At 43.2% G+C, this 19,345-nt stretch overlaps 1 protein-coding gene across 2 annotated transcripts in view; it reads left to right on the top strand.

Moving 5' to 3' along the window:
• Positions 1–18,950, top strand: part of plcxd3 (phosphatidylinositol-specific phospholipase C, X domain containing 3) — a 36,261-nt gene extending 17,311 nt beyond the window's left edge. Inside the window, exons 1-6 of one of the 2 annotated variants that reach the window (XM_054731553.2) lie at positions 9,899–9,935; positions 10,030–10,286; positions 10,551–10,724; positions 13,746–13,921; positions 16,857–16,958; positions 18,647–18,950. In XM_054731553.2, the coding sequence (XP_054587528.1) occupies positions 9,914–9,935; positions 10,030–10,286; positions 10,551–10,724; positions 13,746–13,921; positions 16,857–16,958; positions 18,647–18,806 (891 nt within the window). In that variant the 5' untranslated portion in view covers positions 9,899–9,913 and the 3' untranslated portion in view covers positions 18,807–18,950. Of the gene's footprint in view, positions 1–9,898; positions 9,936–10,029; positions 10,287–10,550; positions 10,725–13,745; positions 13,922–16,856; positions 16,959–18,646 lie in introns of those variants that run through there. The other variant, XM_015972864.3, reaches the window with a different exon arrangement.
• The last annotated feature ends 395 nt before the right edge of the window (positions 18,951–19,345 follow it).

The raw sequence follows: 19,345 nt of genomic DNA, 5'->3' as shown, positions 1-19,345 counted from the left end.
GTGCCCGTATGCTGGTAGAAGGTGGAGGGAATTTATTCATCTGAAATGTGATGAAGAGATGGAAGCGATGGCAGTGACAGGGGCAGGATGAGCTAATATATATTATTTGCTCACATGCATCGGCTGTCTGGAGCATGCATGGACGGATGCACAGCCTTCACATCTAATTTGCAGCCTTCACCTTTGATTGGTTTCATGAAACACACCTTCAGGGAATGCGTCAGGGTAATGATGAGCTAAATGGAAGAGCTTTACAGTGATAACCATCGACATATAAATATTGGGCAATTCATTTCCATAGACTCTAATAACACGTTTTGGAAGAGAAATGGGAGGTGGCCACCACCGCCATTTTGACCGTGTCCGTCAAGCCCAGACAATTCCACAAAAGGGAAGAGAGGTGGAGCTGAGGGTGGGGCTGTAAGGCTGGGATCAACTGACGACACCCGGTCGAACTAGCTACAAGCTAACCTAAAGCTAACGCGGAGGTGGGAGCTAAGCTAACGGAGGTAGCAACCTAGCTACAACCGGAGTTAACTGTGCACAACATCAGAGCGTCTGAGTCAGAGATACGCCGGGCTGACCGCTGGGTAAAACCGGGTGGAACATAAAGGTCTCCCGAGAGCTCCACAAGCCGGCAGCCGCACAGCAGACAAGCGCCGCTGCGATCTGAGATGCGCAGAGCTGCCGCTGGGGAGAACCAGGTGGAAAGGTTTCCATCCCAGAGCTCCACAAGCCGACAGCCCGCGCAGCAGACAGAAGCCGCGATCAGACAGAGATGCGCCGAGCTGCGGGGAGAGGAGAACGGGTGGAAAACATCAGTCTCCCGAGAGCTCCACAAGCCGATAGTTGGAACCCAGCTCCACCAACATGTTATATTTCAACCCATTTTCTAAAGTGCAGCATTATGTTAAATGCACTGGGTTTTACCCTATTACATTTAAATTTCAAATTTTTTGCCACATTGTGGGGGCTGGGTGACAACAGATTTCACGAGTGTTATTTAGGCATTTTGTTTATTATATTTCTGCTCTTCGGACTTTTTGTTAAGGTGGCGGTTTACTTGTTTAATCAATACATTTGCAGTGGTCTCTAGTAGGAATGAATGCCTTGTAAGTTGTTCGGGGGGGGGGGGGGGGATACACCGGTGCACCATTTCGGACATCACTGCTGAGCTTCAGACAGCCGGTTTTGGAGTCTCACTTCCTGATATTTGGACATCTCACCCCAGATTGGATAACAGCAGCATGACTCTACCACTGACTTGCAACATGGATGTTTCATCTCCACAAACAACACAAGCCTGGAGGAGCTTCTGCCGTGTGGTGGAGTTTCTAATACTAACGGTTAGCTTAAACTAGCCAAGACATCCTCTGCTGATTCCCGGTTGGACAACAGCCTTCCTCTTCGTGAGTGAAGATCAGTGAATCCATGGATGCTAATTCACCGTGCGATATAGATCTGCGAGGACTTTCAACAATAGACGGAGCTGCATGATACGCCTTCTAAAAGCAAAGTTTTTTCTGTTTCAACTTTCCCTTCAGGCAACCCCACAGCTAATCATCTGTCTCTGTTAAGTTCCAGTTTGCCGCCAAAAGACCAAAGGTGACGGATCAGCTCTCTCCCCCTGAGCCCGAGATCAGTGGACTCAGTGGTCTCCTTTAAAAATGCACCTGTTCAGGCTGGCTTTCATCACCACCCTCCCCTCATTCAGATGTTTCCACCAATTCCGCCTTTCCCGGGATCCACTGATGAACTCCTTCTTTGTTTTCCTTTCCCTTTCCTTACATATTTTAATCACAAATATAAATTATTTTCAAATTTTTACAATATTTTTAATCATTTTTTGTTTTGGTTCATTTTGAAGTTCCTCGTGATTTTATCTTGAGAGGTGCTACATAAAAGATGGTTTCGTCTTTTCCTTCTTCAATAGTTACTGCAACAACTTTGACAAACACACGGAGACAGCCAATAACAAAAGATACAACAATAGACAAAGAGAAATTACTGGCGGACTGCAAAACATCAGGTTTTGCAGTCTCCTGCAGCGCATGAGCCATGTTAGTTACAGGTGTTGTGTAGAGAAAAGTGTGCCAGTGAGCCGTGGCACGGTCGCACTCTGTCACAGCAATGTGCATCACACAATGAGGACATAAACAATTTAAAATATGAGCGACGATGCTACTTTTAAATACATTTATAATATTAAAATCTTTCTTACCAACATACCTCCTGAACGAGTGACGGTTTTTAGCAGACAAACCCAGAGAAGGACAACAATACAGAAAGAAATCATAAATAATAATAAATAAGACAACTTGGATGTGTTTTCCATCTTTTTATTTAAATTTTTTGTGGAAGTATCAGATCTGGACTCAGTATCCGCATATACTCAAGATCAAATGGCTTGGACTCAGATCAGGAGCAAAAAATTTGATCAGAACATCCCTATGCGTTAATTAAAAAGCTAAATCAGGGGGTGGGGGGTGATTGGTCAGACGTGGCTGCTGAATAGAAAGGTTTTTCAGAAGCTCCTCACAGCGTGCTTGTATTTCAATTTAAAGATTGCTTTCTCCAGTTCAAAGGTTTTAATTCATGCTATAAAATTCTCATCACTTGCTCAATGCTAGTTTTTACCACAAGAACAGTATTGGTCCTGGAAAGTTTTTACCCAGTGTGTTTTAGTTGACCACCTACTTGGAAACACCGGGTTCAATGCCTGAAATAGCTGTTCAGCAGCTCATCAAGTTCTGCAGAAACCTTTTAATCACCTGCTGATTAAAATCAAGTGTGTTGATCCAGGGTAATAACTCAAACATGCTGCATAGACTAATGGCTCTCCAGGATTGCTCACCCCTGTTCTACGACGTTGTGGTGGTTGCACTGATTAGTTTTCACACGGTTTGTTGTAGTTCAGTGTAAAAGGTAGAATTTTGTATATGAGAGGATTGGGGTCCACAAAAATAAACAATAATGAACAAGAATCTGCGTCTAGACCTGCAGAAAGAGAGAAGAAGAAAAAAACAAACAAAAAAAGGGACACAACAACAATACAACAAGATCAAGCTATCACTGCGTCAACTTGATGAAGAAATATAAAATCAACATTGTTTAACTGAACAATCACACGATAATAAATCACAGTGCATTAAGTGCCCTCCATAGCCAGGAGACGGAGGGAGCTCCAAGTCCCAGAGATCCAGGAGCTGCCCCAGAGCACAGGAACCCCAGGGAGACTGCGACCAGAAAAGCCCCCGCCCCCCTAGAGAGGTGCAGAGGATCGCCCCGGGGGGCCACAACCAGCAGCCGGCAGAGTCCCGGGAGATATCGGCGGCAAGCCCACAGGCCCGCCCGCAGCCTCCCACCCCCTAGCCGGCCGAGCCCAGGACCCAGCGACCCGGGACCCAGGGGCGACCACCCCCGCCGGGGACCCAGCAGAGCCCAGGGACCCAGATCCCACCAGGCAGCCACCGGGATTGGTCAGGCAGACGCCAAAGATCTGAAACCCCCTGACGCGGGAGCCACGACCCAGGCAGACCAAGGCACAACCCCTCACACCAGGTGTGGCAGACAGAGGGGAGATGAAGATCTATATCGTCAAAAGAAGTCCCAGGAGAAGGGAGGAGTCAACGGCCCCACCTGACATATACAGTCATACACAAACACAGTCACACACTCCCTCCCTCATGCTCACACATACACATACAACCAAAGACTTACACCGGACACCCGCTCCCCATACACACCCTATGCACTCTGGTCCCGGTACTGCTGCACATGGGGTACAACCATTACAGGTTCCCAGAGTTCGACCCTTTCTGCTGGGGTGCTGATGAGCAGGCTCCCCCGCCCAACGCTGAGCACGGCAACCCACCACCCCAGACCCCAACCGGACGGCCGGATCTCCCTCCTAGCCTCCAGCCCCAGGAAGCCAAGCGACAACAGAGGTGTGCTAAGACACCTAGTCTCCCTCCGCCTGCTCTAATATGGTGTTAGTGAGTGTTGATGAGGTGTATTCCATGGCTATGGTGAGCGGGCAGTGCTGGCATCGTCTGGCCTATGCCAGCTGATGCCAGCACCCCACCCCACTTGCACCCACAGCCCTCAGTGTTTTTGCACTCTTGATTTTTAAAATACGAACCCAGTAGAATAATTTTTACCCTGATTGAAGGGTTATCAAATGTATTATTCAATAAATTGTCAGATGAGTTGATAGAATATTCGAAGACTAAAATATGTGATAGCTGCAGCCCTATTAGTCATAAGTGTCCGTTAGCTTGGGGTGGGGGGTGGGGGGGGTGGGGGTGGGGGTCGCTAGGTCACCAGTTTTGGTTTCGTTCAACTTAAATTTCATTTTGGATGGCAAATAGACGGAAATGAGTTTCTGGACCCCAACTAGGCGACGTTTTAGTGCTTCTTACCCCTACTTCACACTGGATGCATCAGCGGCGTGGAACGTCACTGCTTCAAATTAGAATCCATTATAGTCTATGTGGGTGATTCAACCTAGCCACCACGCGGAGATTTTCAGGCGTGTCCCAGAAGAAGCACGTCTCACCACTAAAGATGGGATCGGGTTCTATTTTTCCTGCGACCCGCTTCTGGGACACAACAATTTCTGCAGTTAGCATAGGGCTAGACAGGAAATCACAGTTCAGTGTAAAAACCCCAGTAACTTTCAAAATAAAAGACAATTGCAGCGATGCAATTTCATATCTATGTAGATTACATCAATACAAGTGGCCTGGAGGCTTATTTGCTTCCAGCATTGTTCGAGAATCGCAACGATGTGTTTTACATGGCTTTAATTCTGGAAGTGGAGAGCAACAACATCATATATGACATCAAACAGCGATATCAAACTTGATCTCCCTTTTGGATGGCATAAACATACCGTGACCTTTGAAGTTACAAGGGATTTTGTGATCTTCGGTGTTAAGTGAGAAGGATGGCGGTAGTCTCGAGGGATTTCATAACCTCAAGAGTCCAGCAAGAAGGACGGCAGAGAAGCTACTCCACGGCTAAGATTCTTCCAGTGTGTGCTCTCGGGCAGCGAAAGTGGAGAGTAAACTGTTCCGCTCCGTTGGTGCTTCCAGTGTGAAGTAGTGGTTAGAGTCACATCAGCTCTATGCTTGGTTAGCCTAGAATTTGAGACAAACCGTAGCACAAGAAAGGATTTAGCTCTGCCAGTCAGTCTAGCCTTGCTCTGCTGTGGCCTTGGCCTGAGCAGTTTTGGGTCTTGCCAATCACGGCACACGGTTTGTTGGGTGTGATGTTCCAGCAGAGAATAAAAAACCCCAGAGATGGCTGCAACTCCTTTTAAATGGCTTTGGCGTCAACTTTCGACTATTTAGAGTTGGGTTTTTCTTTGAGACAAGAGCAGATAGAGGTACCTAAGTCCTTTATTTAGAAAAACGTCTTCAGCGGTGTATGGTGGATTGCCCCGGTGACTGGCATCCATAGCAGTGAGTACGTCATGTTGTTCGTTGTCCAATAACATGCAGAGACAGTTTAAAAAAAACATAGATTCTGCCCCATGACTGAGCTCTGTCTACGGGGCGTAGTCAGTCAATATATTTCCATATATGGTTTGATGGTTCCCATTATGGTTTGCCAGGCTATGCTCAGATAGGTTTGGATCTTTGAATAACTTTCTGATCTTCTTCTCTTCCTTCTCTCAATGAAATGCTGCTTGTTCTGAAGGTGGGAAAACTATGATTACACAAACCAGGCGCCCAGGGCAAATTTGACAAAATATGGAGTCCTTTTCTGGCTCACTACCACATCATTGCTGTTTTATACGGCATTCTTTACCTTCTTACTCCAACTCAGCTCTGTTTTGTACAGCACTCAGTGAAATATGTGAGAGCACTATCTTTCTCTGTGAGCCCAGGAGGGTCAAAGTCTTCAAAATCAACCATAAATCTGTATTCTTTATTATTTTATTGTTGTGTATTTTGTTGTTTTAGTATTTCATGTTTTAATAATGAAAACATAAACTAAAAAACAGCTGATTAAGCAAATTTTGAAGCAATATTTATTTACAAGGCATTTGTTGTGAAATGAATGATTGATTAAGACCTCTGTTGCACGTTGACCAGTTGACCATCACACAGACACACGTGCATATTGTTCTTTTACCTGTTATATTCAGCTTAAAGTTAAATGTGCAGCGCTCTTTGAAACATTCAGAACAGTTGATTTTCAGTTTTTAGTCTTGTTGCCAGCACATTTATTGCTTTAGACTCCGACGTGATAATTTATTCCACTTCTTTACTTTCAAAATCTTCTGGTTTGGTTTCACATTATGTTTTCGGTCATTGTGCACTCTGAAGCCTTGGCCAACAATCTTTCGCATTTGGATGAATCTGAACTGACAGAACTTTTTTTCTTCAATCTTCTGTCATTTAAAAAACAAAAACCCTTTTTAATCTAATACCACTGAAAACTATATTTGCTATCAAATGCACCCATATTCCAGTTGCTTTGATAAGGAGCCGTTTGTTACTTTTTTCTTCAAGTAAATTTTAGTTTTAAAGTTAAAGTACCATAGTTGTCACACACACTGATGTGTCGGCGAAATTCGCTCTCCGCATTTGACCCATCCCCTTGGGGAGCGGTGAGCTACAGACACGGCCGTGCTCTGGAACTATTTGGTGGTTTAACCCCCCAATCCAACCCCGTAATGCTGAGTGTCAAGCAGGGAGGCATTGGGTCCCATTTTTTTCAAAGTCTTTGGTACGACCCGACCAAGAATCGAACCCTGATCTCCCAGTCTCAGGGCGGACACTCTACCACTAGGTCACTGAGCTGGTTAAATGTCCATATAATATTCTAGGCTTAGTCTAAACAGGGCTATTCAACTCGAGAGTCAGTATCCAGCACGTTTTGGTTTTAATACTGCTTCAACACACCTGATTACAATCAGCAGCTGATTAACAGGCTTGTACAGAGCCTGATGAGCTGCTGCACAGGTGATTCAACCACTGAATCAAGTGTGTTGGACTAGAGAAACCAGTAAAACGTGCTGGATGCCGTCCCACGAGGCCCGTAATTCAATAACCCTGGTGTAGAATATTGTTTTCAATGATTTTGACATCTTAAAAACGAGTATGATCTTTTAGTTATTGAAGCAAAATGATATTAGAACCTCATGTTAACCTTTGTGTAGTATTTTATGAAGTCATTTTTTTTCATAATGAATGGGAAGGTCCAGATTCATTGTCATTTATTGCCATTTTACAGCATATCGAATAAAATGAGACATTAATGAGCAATTTAAATCAAGTCCTGAATGATTCTGACAACACATGCAGACATGATCATAATTTAAAGGAGACGCAATATGAATTATATTCTTAAATTATAATCTTTCGATGGTCAATACCAAACGTGTTGATGAGTGTTTTGAGTTTTTTACACTAAATTCACCTCACATGAAGAGATTCTAGCATATTTGTTCTTGACACTTTCTGTACAGCTGCTTTAGGTCTGTCATTTTAAGACAACATGCTTAGGCCACGCCCACCCACCCCCCACTCAGGGGATCCGGGAGGGGCTAGTATTACATGAGAGAGTTGGTTCTTTTCTTCATTCTCAATTTGTGACATCACAAACAGTGTCTTTTTGAAGCAGCTTGTGACTCTACAGAACATGGATGGATGTATTTTTTTATTGAGAGACCCACATTGCAGCACAAAAAGATGCAAAAGGTGAATTTTTCACAATACGTCTCCTTTAAGAAACAAACATCTGCACACTAACACTGACCCTTATGCACTTAAGGTTAATAAGTTTTGATGGCTTTAATAGGGTGTTCTCTGTGACATATTTTTATGATTCTTTTTTTTATTCCCACATCAAGTTTATTGGACTTCAGGGGACAATCTTCGCTGAGATAAAGTGTTCTTCATTCAAACTTGAGGATATAATTGAGTTTCTCAGTCATCTGTTACAACATTTTCCAGTTGGTCCATGCTAATGTCACTTAGTTCATTAAATAATTAAATGAATGCAATTTCATTCAAATATTCTCAAATTCAATCAATTAGTCAACCAATCAATCAATCAATCTTTATTTGTAGTGCCTTCCACTGCCTTTGCAGGAGCCCAAGGCGCTGAACATAAAATACAGTAAAAACACAGATAGCATTAAAAATGAGGTAAAAACAACATACAGACATAAAAGCACCATACAAAATGTAAACAAGGAGCATAAAAGCATACAACCAGGTCACATAAAAGCCAAACAATAAAAATGAGTCTTCAAACGACTCTTAAAAGCATGCAACGAAGGTGACAGTTTAATATCAAGTGGAAGCTCATTCCAGAGAGAAGGAGCCAAGACCGAGAAAGCTAGATCACCTCTAGACCTGTACCTAGTTTGTGGGACAATCAGTAGCTCCAGATCAGCCGAACGTAGAGTCCATGATGGGGTATGCCTTTTTTATTACAGCTAACAAGTATGGTGGAGCACCACCATAAAGAGACCGGAAGACATAGCACATAACTTTAAACTTAGCCCGAAAACCTACAGGGAGCCAATGTAATGAGGCCAGCACAGGAGTGATATGTGCCGACCTCCTTGTCCCTGTCAGAAATCCGGCCACAGAGTTCTGAACCAACTGTGGATGTCTCAGTGCTGCCTGACTTTGCCCAACATATAAAGCATCGCAGTAGTTGAGCCTGGATAAAACTCCATATGCGCACGAGACAAGGGCTTGATTTTGGTAAGCCGCCGCAGGTTAAAAAAGCAGGCTCGTACCACCATGTTGATGTGAGCTTCCAGTTTGAGTTCTGCATCCAGCCTCACCCCCAGGCGGGTGACAACTGACTTCTGGTAGGGAGAGAGAACATCCAAATTGGGAGCAAAACTCACACCCACAACAAATTGCTGTTTCCTGTACTTTCCTTTCTACCTGAAACCATTTGTAGATCATGCTGTCCTTAAAAAGCACGTTCTTTCATAAAAGCACAAAAATAAGCATATAACGTAGGTGTCTGTGGTGCTGCTTCATTTCAGGTTGACTTAGATCTGTGCTTTTACCTGTCATGGTCTGAGTCTGCATCTCCCCTCATGTTTCTCCTTATGTTCTCCATCCCTCTCTAGGATCTCCTTTTGTGTCTCCTAGCTTCCTCATGTGTCCTTGTTTGCGTCTTCCTCTTGTGTCTCCTGGTGTTCTCCATTTGCCCCCCCCCAGATCTTCAGCCCTCTAGGTTTCCGTCCTCAGGCATCCTCCTCCCAGGTCCTGTGCTCCCTTGGCCCCCTTTTAGTCACGCCCCTGTAGTTTTTCTTTCTGTAGTGTTTTCCTTTAGTTTCAGCTTCCCCCTTAGAATATTAGTTATGTTTGCTGCCCTTCTGGTTTTTAGGTTTTTCTCTTAGGTCATTTTCCTTTAGTTACAGCTGTTGGTGTTATTAGTCTCTTTAGTGTGTTTTTCCCACCGGTGTTTGGGTTTTTCTCCCCCCTTAGATTATTAGTTATGTTTCCTGCTCTTCTTGTCTTTAGATTTTATTCTTAGGTCATGTTAGTTTCCTCCCTGATTAGTAATTAAGTTCACCTGCTCTCTCTCTCCCCACACACCTGCAGTTCATCTCCCTATCATCCTCCCCAGTGTATATAACCCTGTCTGTGTCTCTGTGTGTTTGTTGGTCCATTGTGTTTCTGTCATACTTGTCTCGTTTGCTCTCCAGTGGTTCCAGTGCTTCTAGTGTCTCTAGCTTCTAGTGTTTTTGGATCTCTGATTTTGTCATTTTGGGTTTTTGGCTCCCTGCCTTTGAGTTATCCCTAAATAAAGGATTTTATTTCATCTTCCACCCCTGCCTTGTCCGTCTGGTTCTCTGCATCTTGGGTCCTAACTTCCTCCTGAACCAACTCGTGATATTACCGACGCTATTATTCTAATATTTGTTGCCATGGCGCTGTGCTGTGTTCTTGGTCTGACCCCTCTTGCTTACAGTTGTCTCCCATCAGAAGTAAAACATTTCTCTGCCAGTTCCTGCATGCAAACTCATAGTCCTGTCCTTTTCAGGTTCCCACGATTCCTTCAGCTTCTACATTGATGAGGCGTCTCCGGTGGGGCCCGAGCAGCCAGAGACGGTGCAGAACTTTGTGTCCGTGTTTGGCACGGTAGCCAAGAAGCTCATGAGAAAGTGGCTGGCTACACAGACGATGAACTTCAACAGCCAACTAGAGGCTGGGATCCGCTTCTTTGACCTGCGCATCTCCACCAAGCCCCGCGACCCTGACAACGAGCTGTACTTTGCCCACGGACTCTTCAGTGCCACGGTTAGCAGAGAGAACACAGTTTATAAGTCTTCTTTATACAAATGACTATTTATCTGTGCTTGTGGTTGCTAAGCTATGCTGTTTTACCCTACTCTTTCACATCTGTCACCTTATTTAACTGCATGCTCAAGAGCAGACTGAGAGCTCAATCATGCAGCGCACTTCAGAGAGTTCGAGTATAGAGTCCCTGTTACTCAAACATCTAGATTTTAGGGTCAGTAAAGTCATTATTAATACAGGCGATGTTCACGTGTTTGCTTCCAGGTACGAGAAGGTCTCGAGCAGATCAGTACTTTCCTCTCATCGCACGCCAAAGAGGTTGTTTTCCTGGACTTCAACCACTTCTACGGCGTGCAGAACCAGCACCATGAAAAACTGGTGGCCATGTTGCAAGAAGTGTTTGGAGAAAAACTCTGCCCGGCTGTTTTTGCACATGAGGTATGAACAGAATAGAATTATTAGCTTGTTATCCATTTAATCAGAAAATATTGCATCTTTTTTACTCTAAAGCAGCGTGCCTTCTTGTTTTGTTCGTGTGTTCAAAAGGCTTTTAATGATTAGTATTCTCCCTCAACCCTGCAGAGAAGGCAGTCTGAGTTTTGATCACTTGAGATGCAATATGATGGTTATCATTTGACTGATCGTGGTTTACACTTTGAAGATGTCCTTCTGAAGCTTCTAGAGCTCAGATTGACAAATTTGTTTGTTTTTAAGTGTTTATTTACCAGTCCAGCCCTTTTGGTCCCTTCTTTTGTGTCAGAAAATTGTGGAAGGAGGTAATCAGTCAAAAACTCGTCAGCTCCTTTACACCTCAGAGTTGTCAACAGCAATATTTTTCTTCCGGCCGAATAAGAATGATGTAAATAGGAGCAAAACTATTCAGTAAATGAAGCACAATTAAGGAAAACAATAATTTCTAAAACACATCTTATAAACTCATAGATGCCGGTGTTTATTTATTGATAATTAGTGCGATTTCTGAATGTCCCTGGGTGGTTTGAGTTGATTTATGCAAAGACTCTAAGAAACGTGTTTTACAACGTGTTTTTCTCGTCCTGGGGTTTTGTAGCCTAGTGAACTAGACCAAATCCTTGCTTTGCAAAGTTTTTTGCTTTAGAAACAAGTAAGTAAGTAAAGTTTATATTACAGGGAAAAAAATCACAAAGTACTTCACAAAGAATCACATCAAAATAAAAGAAAGGATAAAAAACAAACAAAAACAAAAAAACAAATTAATTAAATAATAAAAATTAGGTTAAAGTTCTAAACAGTTTCCTGCCTCTTCCTCCTACTGGTTGAAAGCAGAATTACAATCGTCAATGGCAAACTGCTAGCCTTTAAATTACCTACTGGCACTGTAAACTGCTAACAGCCATTAAGCAGGCAAAGAGTCAAGCCTATAGGCACCTACACATCCCACAACTTCATTCATTCGCTGACAGCCGTTTCCTGATCACTAACGGCCTTCGCTGCCAGTGTTTCTCACCGTTTTTACTGTTTTTTTTAAAGAATCACAGAACGTTGCGCGCTAGCATGATGTCGACGCCAAAACAACCAAAACAAAGAGTAGGCTCACCTCTTACATCAGGAAGAATCCGCATGTTTCGAGCGTTATCCGTTCTTTCATAATCCGTTGTCGAATTGTGATTGGCAGACGCTTTTCCTGTTCGCGCCTCACTTTTTTACAGGAACGGCCCAAAACGATCTAACACATGGATGGTCTGCTTCCTGATCCCGTGACGTGGGCAGATCGGCTTCAGGGCTGAGGTGTTTGTTATCTCAGCGCGGGGGCTCGTTCCGATGCTCAAACAGTAAAAAAAATCCAAATGACGACTTTAGTCGTCATTGGCAGTGAACAGTTGGATTTAAAATGATGACTTTAGTCGTCAACAGCAGTGAATGAGTTAAGTGTGATTTCTGGTCAGCAGAGAGCTGCAATGTGCTGTCCAAGGTGAAGTTGGTCAAGTTACCTACACAATCACTGAAACCTACTTTTAAAGCCATATGCAACTTTTTAATGTTTTAAAATAAATTTCTTGAGCCAGTATGTGCTACAATGACCCTTTACAGGGTTAATGAAATGTCACTCAGACCCACGCCCTGTGGCCAGAAAACTGCACTTGCAACTTCAGATTTGCTGGTCTGGTCCCTGTTGGACTTAAGAAATAGGAGTCGTCATGCTTGGTGCTTCCATCTGCTTCCAGCACATTTCCTGCACGTTAAAAGTCGTGAACACAGCTGATTTGTTTGAATTGGTGATAAATGGCTCCTGTAGATACTAATGAAGGCTGGGGAGACATTTCAGCAGTTTAAGATGTTACAAAATGAACCCACAGCTTTAAGTGTTAAAATTGTTTAGTTTAGTTACTTTATATTATTTTTAGTTATTTAATGTGTACGACAGGCTTATTTCTTTCAAAAAGAAAAGTCCAATTTGTTAAAGTCACACGCAAACGGCTCTGTTTACAGAAATAAATATGATGGCTGCAGTGTTTATTCATCAGTTTGGCAACTGTACAGTCGGCACCAGCAAAATTTTGGCAAATTAGTTTGAACTTCTTTAAATTTTGCTCTGATTCTGTAGCCACGTTTGTCTGCGCTCTCATTCAGCTATTTCTTTGGCAACACGCCATTTACTGTATGATCCTACAAGTTCGTCTAGAACAGAATTGTCTCTCCGTGTACCAATCCAGTCCAAAACCTGACTTTCTGTCCATTGACTGGCTCTGTCTCTAGTGTGCGTCATGCTTGTTTGAGCATTTGCGTCCTCCAGCACATTCAAGACAAATTTAACACAACATGACCATTCTGACTGAAATCACTTTCAAAAACTTTAGATATGCATTGGATTTAGTACGAAATATGACGGGGACCTGGTTCGGATTTGAGAAAATTCAGATTTTTGCTTTTCAGAAAGAGAGATCAGATACGGGCTAAAAAGTTTAACTTGATGTGCTTTTTCCTGCAGCGTGAACATAGCCTCAGAGTGCAGTCTGCACACAACCGTGCATATGCTCTATTCTGAGCTCACAAATAGAATAGAATAGAATTTATTAATCCCACAATGGGGAAATTCACTCGTGAAAGCAGCACATACATTTAGAGAAAAGGCCGAAGAAAAATAATAAAGTAAATAAGCTATTTTTGTAACCTTCAACCATTAAAGACAATTAATACAAAGGAAACTGGGTTTGCAGCATAAGGGACACAGATGTACATCCAGTATTGCACAAGTATACATACTGAGTGTTGCATGGAGGTTATTGTGTACCAGGATAATACCAGTACCAGTTTACCTGAGGACTGTACACTCACTGCAGAACACATGGCTGTGACTTTTTGATATAAAACTGCCTTTAAATCATTATTTCTCCTACATTTAGTGGATATTATTTTTTTCTGGTTGGTCTGAGTTGTTTTTTATTTTATTTTTATTCTTCTCAACCATTTTGTTCTCAGGTGTCTCTGAAGTACCTGTGGGAGAAGGAGTACCAGGTGCTCGTCTTCTATCATCACCCTATGGCGCTGGAGGTGCCCTTCCTGTGGCCAGGCCAGATGATGCCATCTCCGTGGGCCAACACCACCGACCCAGAGAAGCTGGTTCAGTTTCTGCAGGCATCTGTAACCGATCGCAGGTTTGTTAGCCTAATAGCTAGGCCATGTGTTTGGTTTGGCTCTTCCAGTTGTTTAATGTAATGTTTGGTTGTTTTGCTTTGCATCTGATCTGTTTTTTAAGCTTTATGTACATTGTCTTAGATTTATTTTTAGTTCATTGCATCCATCAGTTTCAGTTGATTGTTAGCTAATTTCCTTAATTTGCTCATTTCTTGCTACAAGTAAAATATTGATAGCTTTATATAAGCTTAAAGGGGCATTATGGAAGTTTGACAGCCAAAACATGTATAGAAATAATAAATGTCTTCTTCATACATTCTCCTGCAATGTCCTGGTCCTGTAGAATGAGCCCTGGCATTTTTACTGTGATTGCCTGTTTTTCTGTAAAATCACAGAAAAAGAGAGATGCTCGGGTCGAGCAGGCTGCTTCATGCGCGTTCACGCTCAGGCATCGCCCGTAGCATTTGCTATCCGTAGCTTTAGCAGCAGAGAGAGAGGCAGTGCCACTTTGTCGCTGTTCCTAACGCCTAGTGACAAAGCTAGCTACATTTCTGAGGACCCTTAGCTACTTTCTGTAGAACTTTCTTCTAGATATTTCCTGCAAATTAGCAACAAAATAGCCATTTCTGCTCCGAACCGTTCTTTGGATTGACGTTGTTTCAGCTGTCATCAAGGATATAAAAGTTACAGATACTGTGAATGTTACTAGAGTGTAGCTGTTACGTCCCTCAGCTCGCTAGGAGTGATGTGTAGGAGGGAGTAAAAGCTGTTGTGTGTAGGTTTAATAATAACAAAGTAAATGTGTCTCCAACAAAGGATTTTATTAACAAACACAAAGAGCCTGAACAAACAAAATGGAAAAAGGACTAACATAAAGCGCCAAGCCAAAAGGGCTGGGAGGAGGAAACTAACTGAAATATTCAATATATATATAAAACACTAATTTTAACAAGAGACGTCCTGGTAAGCAGAGACGCTCGGGGGTAATACAAAAGGGGGAGTCGAAGGCCAGTCCAAAATCAGTTACCAGAAATCCTAATTATCACGAAAGTAAACCACTTAATTACCGAAGTACCGCGAAGCTAACTCACACACAAGCACACGAGGAGAAGAGAGCAGTATGAACACTTCCGTGCCCACACTTCCCTGTACCTTCTGCCTGAATGAAGGCAAGAGGGCAGCTTTTAACAGCTGATCCAGGTGATTATCAAATTACCCGCAGCTGGGCACTGGGAGACAGAGGAGGCAGAAGCCACTGAGGCCATCTTGTGGCCGAAAAGGGGCACTGTACATAACAGTAGCTCACCTTGTAAGATGACTCCCATGCAGAAGACCTGGGTTCGATTCTGGGTGTGAACATAGTTTATTTAGAGTTTATTTTTTACATTAATGGTATATTTTTTACAGTAAGATGCCCAAATTTTTATTTGGGACTCGCCGAACGGCATTGAATTCACAGATAAAAAAGATGTGGGTTCAACTTTCATTTTGGAACAATTTTTCAAGCAAGGGAAGGGAATGATCTGAGCATGCAGGAGGACTGACCCATCATAAACCTTTGTCGGCTGCAGGGGCGGTGTTAGGCCCGGCTACTTGGGCTGAAGCCCCGAATCTTTAATGAAAAGCCCCAGATCTAAATCGTGGAAGTAACATGCAGTACCAAAGTCCAACAGAGAGGGGGCAGCTAGCAGTAGTTTGTATACAGCCTGCCTGAGCCTCCACCACTGAAGAAGAAGCCCTTCAGCAGCCGGCTTCTTCTGCAGTGCCTGGTTTTTTCTGCTCTCTGCCTGAAACGCATGTGTGAAGATGGACATAAGGACGTTTTTTAGACCAAAAGTACCGCGACAGAACCCCAGCTTTGATACTGGTGTTGACTCAGGTTTGTGAGTCTTACTTGAAAATATTTATTGTGCTGCTGGTTTGCCTAAAGTTAGCTTACTATCAGGTAAAGTTGATGGAGAAAGAAAGGGAATATTTACTATCATCTCACACTAAACACTAACAGGAACAATACTCTGCCCTGAATATGCTTAATATGTAGCTTCAGATTAAAAATTATGTGGTACAAAAGAAATATATATGTTGACTAGTGCGTGTCACGTGTGTGTGTGTGTGTGTGTGTGTGTGCGTGCGTGTGTGTGTGTGTGTGTGTGTGTGTGTGTGTGTGTGTGTGTGTGTGTGTGTGTTTGTGTGTGTGTGTGTTTGTGTGTGTTAAGCCCTGGATCTTTTTCAGTCCTTAATCCGCCCCTGGTCGGCTGTGCTGAAAAGAAAGGTACAGAACCAAATTATTTAATTAATTAGCTGCACAATCCCCCCCCCCCCCCCCCCCCCACACACACACACACACACACACAAGGGACTGTCTCAGCTGTTATTTTGGTTAAGGAGTGTGCACGTATAGCATGCGCGCCTCGTACACGAGCCTACTATTGAAGCTGCCGTTACACTTTTGACCTGAGGGGGCAATCGCGAGCATAAAAATTCAAATCTCCGTAAAGTCCCTTTAAATAAAGAAAATACAGTTAGCAGGTAATTTATGGTGTGAAGTAGGAAGATTATTTTCTCTCCTTGTTGATCAATCAAAAAAAGTACGTAGTTGAAACCAAATTCTGAACTGCAGACAAGAAAATAAAAAATGTAAAAGAAAAAAATTACTTTCAAAACTAAATGTTCAATTTTTACAAAATACCAACAGTAGGCATGTCCTAATTAATATTTATTTATGTCTATGCATGTTATCTGTTTTGCAAAAGGTAAAAAATAAATAAAATCTGTAATTTTAACTATATTTGTGGAAATGTGTGTCCCTACATATTTTTGCAATTGGATGCTAGTTCAAAGCTTTGTAAATCTTTTTCATGAATGTGATGAAAGTAAACAAATAAAAACTCATTACAGCAATAGCGAGACAATTATAGCAGAGGAAGCTTTAATGGTTTGGTTTGCTCCCTGCAGGAGGAAGGGGACATTCTTCGTCTCCCAGGTGGTTCTGACGCCAAAGGCGAGCACTGTGATGAAGGGCGTGGCAAGTGGATTGAGGGAGACAATTACAGAAAGGTAAAAAAACTTGTAAAAAGAATGTTTCATTTTAATGTCCAATGAAACAACATCACAATGTGCAAACATGCAGGTTTAGCACCAGCGATGACACATAGCCAGTGAGCAAACCCACTGGCGCTCTTGGACAGAAGCTGTTGCAACACCTAAGGCTTCAAAAGTGACTTCTTTTACATAAAACAACAGGAAGTAATGAGATGCACACACACCAGCTGTTGTGGCATTTAATAACTTATTAAGATGCATGTTTGTTTCTGCAGGTTCCCCTAGGCGTTCGGCACTGGCCTCATTTGAGTTATTTTTCTGTTATGAAGAAAAACAGATGCTATCTGTTGTCCAGGGTATCTGCAGGTTTAAGGGAGCCAAATTTAAGACTTTTTAAGGCCATTTTGACCAAATTTAAGCAATTTTTAAACTTAAATTTAAGCTACAATTTCCAGCTATTGCCTGGAACCGGGGCTAACCAGGTCACCAACGTGGGATAAGCCGTCCAGTTACCATTAAACTTGCACTTCCCCATGGCGCGAGCTCCCACTAGCTTAACCAGCTAATGTGCTCATCTAAAAATGGTAAAATGGTAAAATGGCCTGTATTTGATATAGCGCCTTCTAGAGTCCTGGAACCCCTCAAGGCGCTTTACAACACAACCAGTCACATTCACACACTGGTGGGGATGAGCTACGATGTAGCCACAGCTGCCCTGGGGTGCACTGACAGAGGCGAGGCTGCCGAGCACTGGCGCCACCGGTCCCTCCGACCACCACCAGCAGGCAATGTGGGTTAAGTGTCTTGCCCAAGGACACAACGACAGCGACAGACTGAGCGGGGCTCGAACCTGCAACCTTCCGATTACGGAGCGAGCACTTAACTCCTGTGCCACCGTCACCCCCTTTCACAACCAACTGAACGTGTACGGTTCTGCTTACGCCAATATTGTACACAAAAAATGCTGAACACTAACTAGAAATTCATGAAAATTTTATAGAAATAAAAGAATCTTGTTTATTGGGTCTTTGGACATTTTAGACCTTTGGATACTGTATTTTAAGGATTATTTGTCATTTTAAAGGATTTTTAAGGCCTTAAATTTGGAAAAGCAAATGTAAGACTTAAGGACCCACGGATACCCTGGTTGTCCTTTCTCTTCCCATGCCCTCTCTGTTTTCACTCACAACTTTTTTTTTTCCAGCCTCTTAATATCACCGGTTTGTTAAAAGCCTCAACAGCAAAACCATCGATTTCCCTGGCATGAATTATTCATTTGATAATTCCACTATCAGCCATTCTCACCAGGCGTTTAGCTACTTTGATGTATGCATCCTTCAATGTTCCAAGCCATCGTTTTACTGGTCTGGGACCCGGTCTTGCAGGAAAGCGGGAACGCTGGGAGAAAGCTGGTTGTTCTCATGTAAAAAGGGATGTAGGGCATCTGCAGGGCGTCTGCAGGGCTGACGCCCTTCCCTGTTACTCGCCTCACACGAACATGTCCGGCGAGCGTTTAGCGTGCCCTTCTCACAGCCAGACACCAGCTGTGAGAAGGACACAGCCAGACATCACAAGCTGCATCAGAGAGGTCTTTTATCACTGCCCTCCCTTCTGTGAGATAAACCATGAATCATTTTCACCCCTGTCTCACTCTGTACCTCTTTTTTTTTCCACGTTTGTTTTCCATAAACGTATGCTCCCAGGGCGCTGCCGGGCATGATGCAGTGGATCCGATCACAGCGACCTGGAGAAAGCGGCATCAACATCATCACCGCAGATTTCGTCGAGCTCGGAGAATTCATCAGCGCCGTCATCAGCCTCAACTACCATCACCTGGAAGACGACGACGACGACGCAACCTGAACGCCCACACGGGGGCGTCAGAGGGCGCGGCCTCCACCTCGAGTAGGAGTACTCGGGTCTGTGCTCTCACCATTATCTCTTTGGCGTTTATTTCAGGTGGGAAGCTGCACCGCTCCTTTCACTTTATTTAGGGCTATAGTGGACAGAAGGATGGCGAGAAGCGAGGAGTTGAAGCTGGTTAAAATAACATTGATTGTTTGGTTGGAGCTCTACGGGAAGGAGTTTGGTTTGTTTCCTGTTTCGGGGATCAGAATCTTTGACATTTCTGTTGTTTTTCCAGGTTTGCTGTAAAAAAGAAATCCTGCTTTCCTCTCTGATCAGATGCACCATTTCCTGGCTCTGTTAAACACAGATTCCTGTAGGGCGTAGTAACTCTCTGCTAATTGTACTTTTACATAAGTCTTGATATTATAGTGACAGTAACAGTTTGTTAGAGGATGTTTAAGTAAATATATGTAATTGAAACTGTTGGCTGGTGTAAGTAGCTAGCTTTCGTATGTCCAGTTTGGAAAATCAGTCCGCGTGGAGTCTTTTTATTT

This window comes from Nothobranchius furzeri, chromosome 17 (assembly GCF_043380555.1).
Source record: "Nothobranchius furzeri strain GRZ-AD chromosome 17, NfurGRZ-RIMD1, whole genome shotgun sequence".
Classification (NCBI taxonomy): Eukaryota; Metazoa; Chordata; class Actinopteri; order Cyprinodontiformes; family Nothobranchiidae; genus Nothobranchius; species Nothobranchius furzeri.
This window is presented reverse-complemented; position numbering and strand designations above follow the sequence as displayed.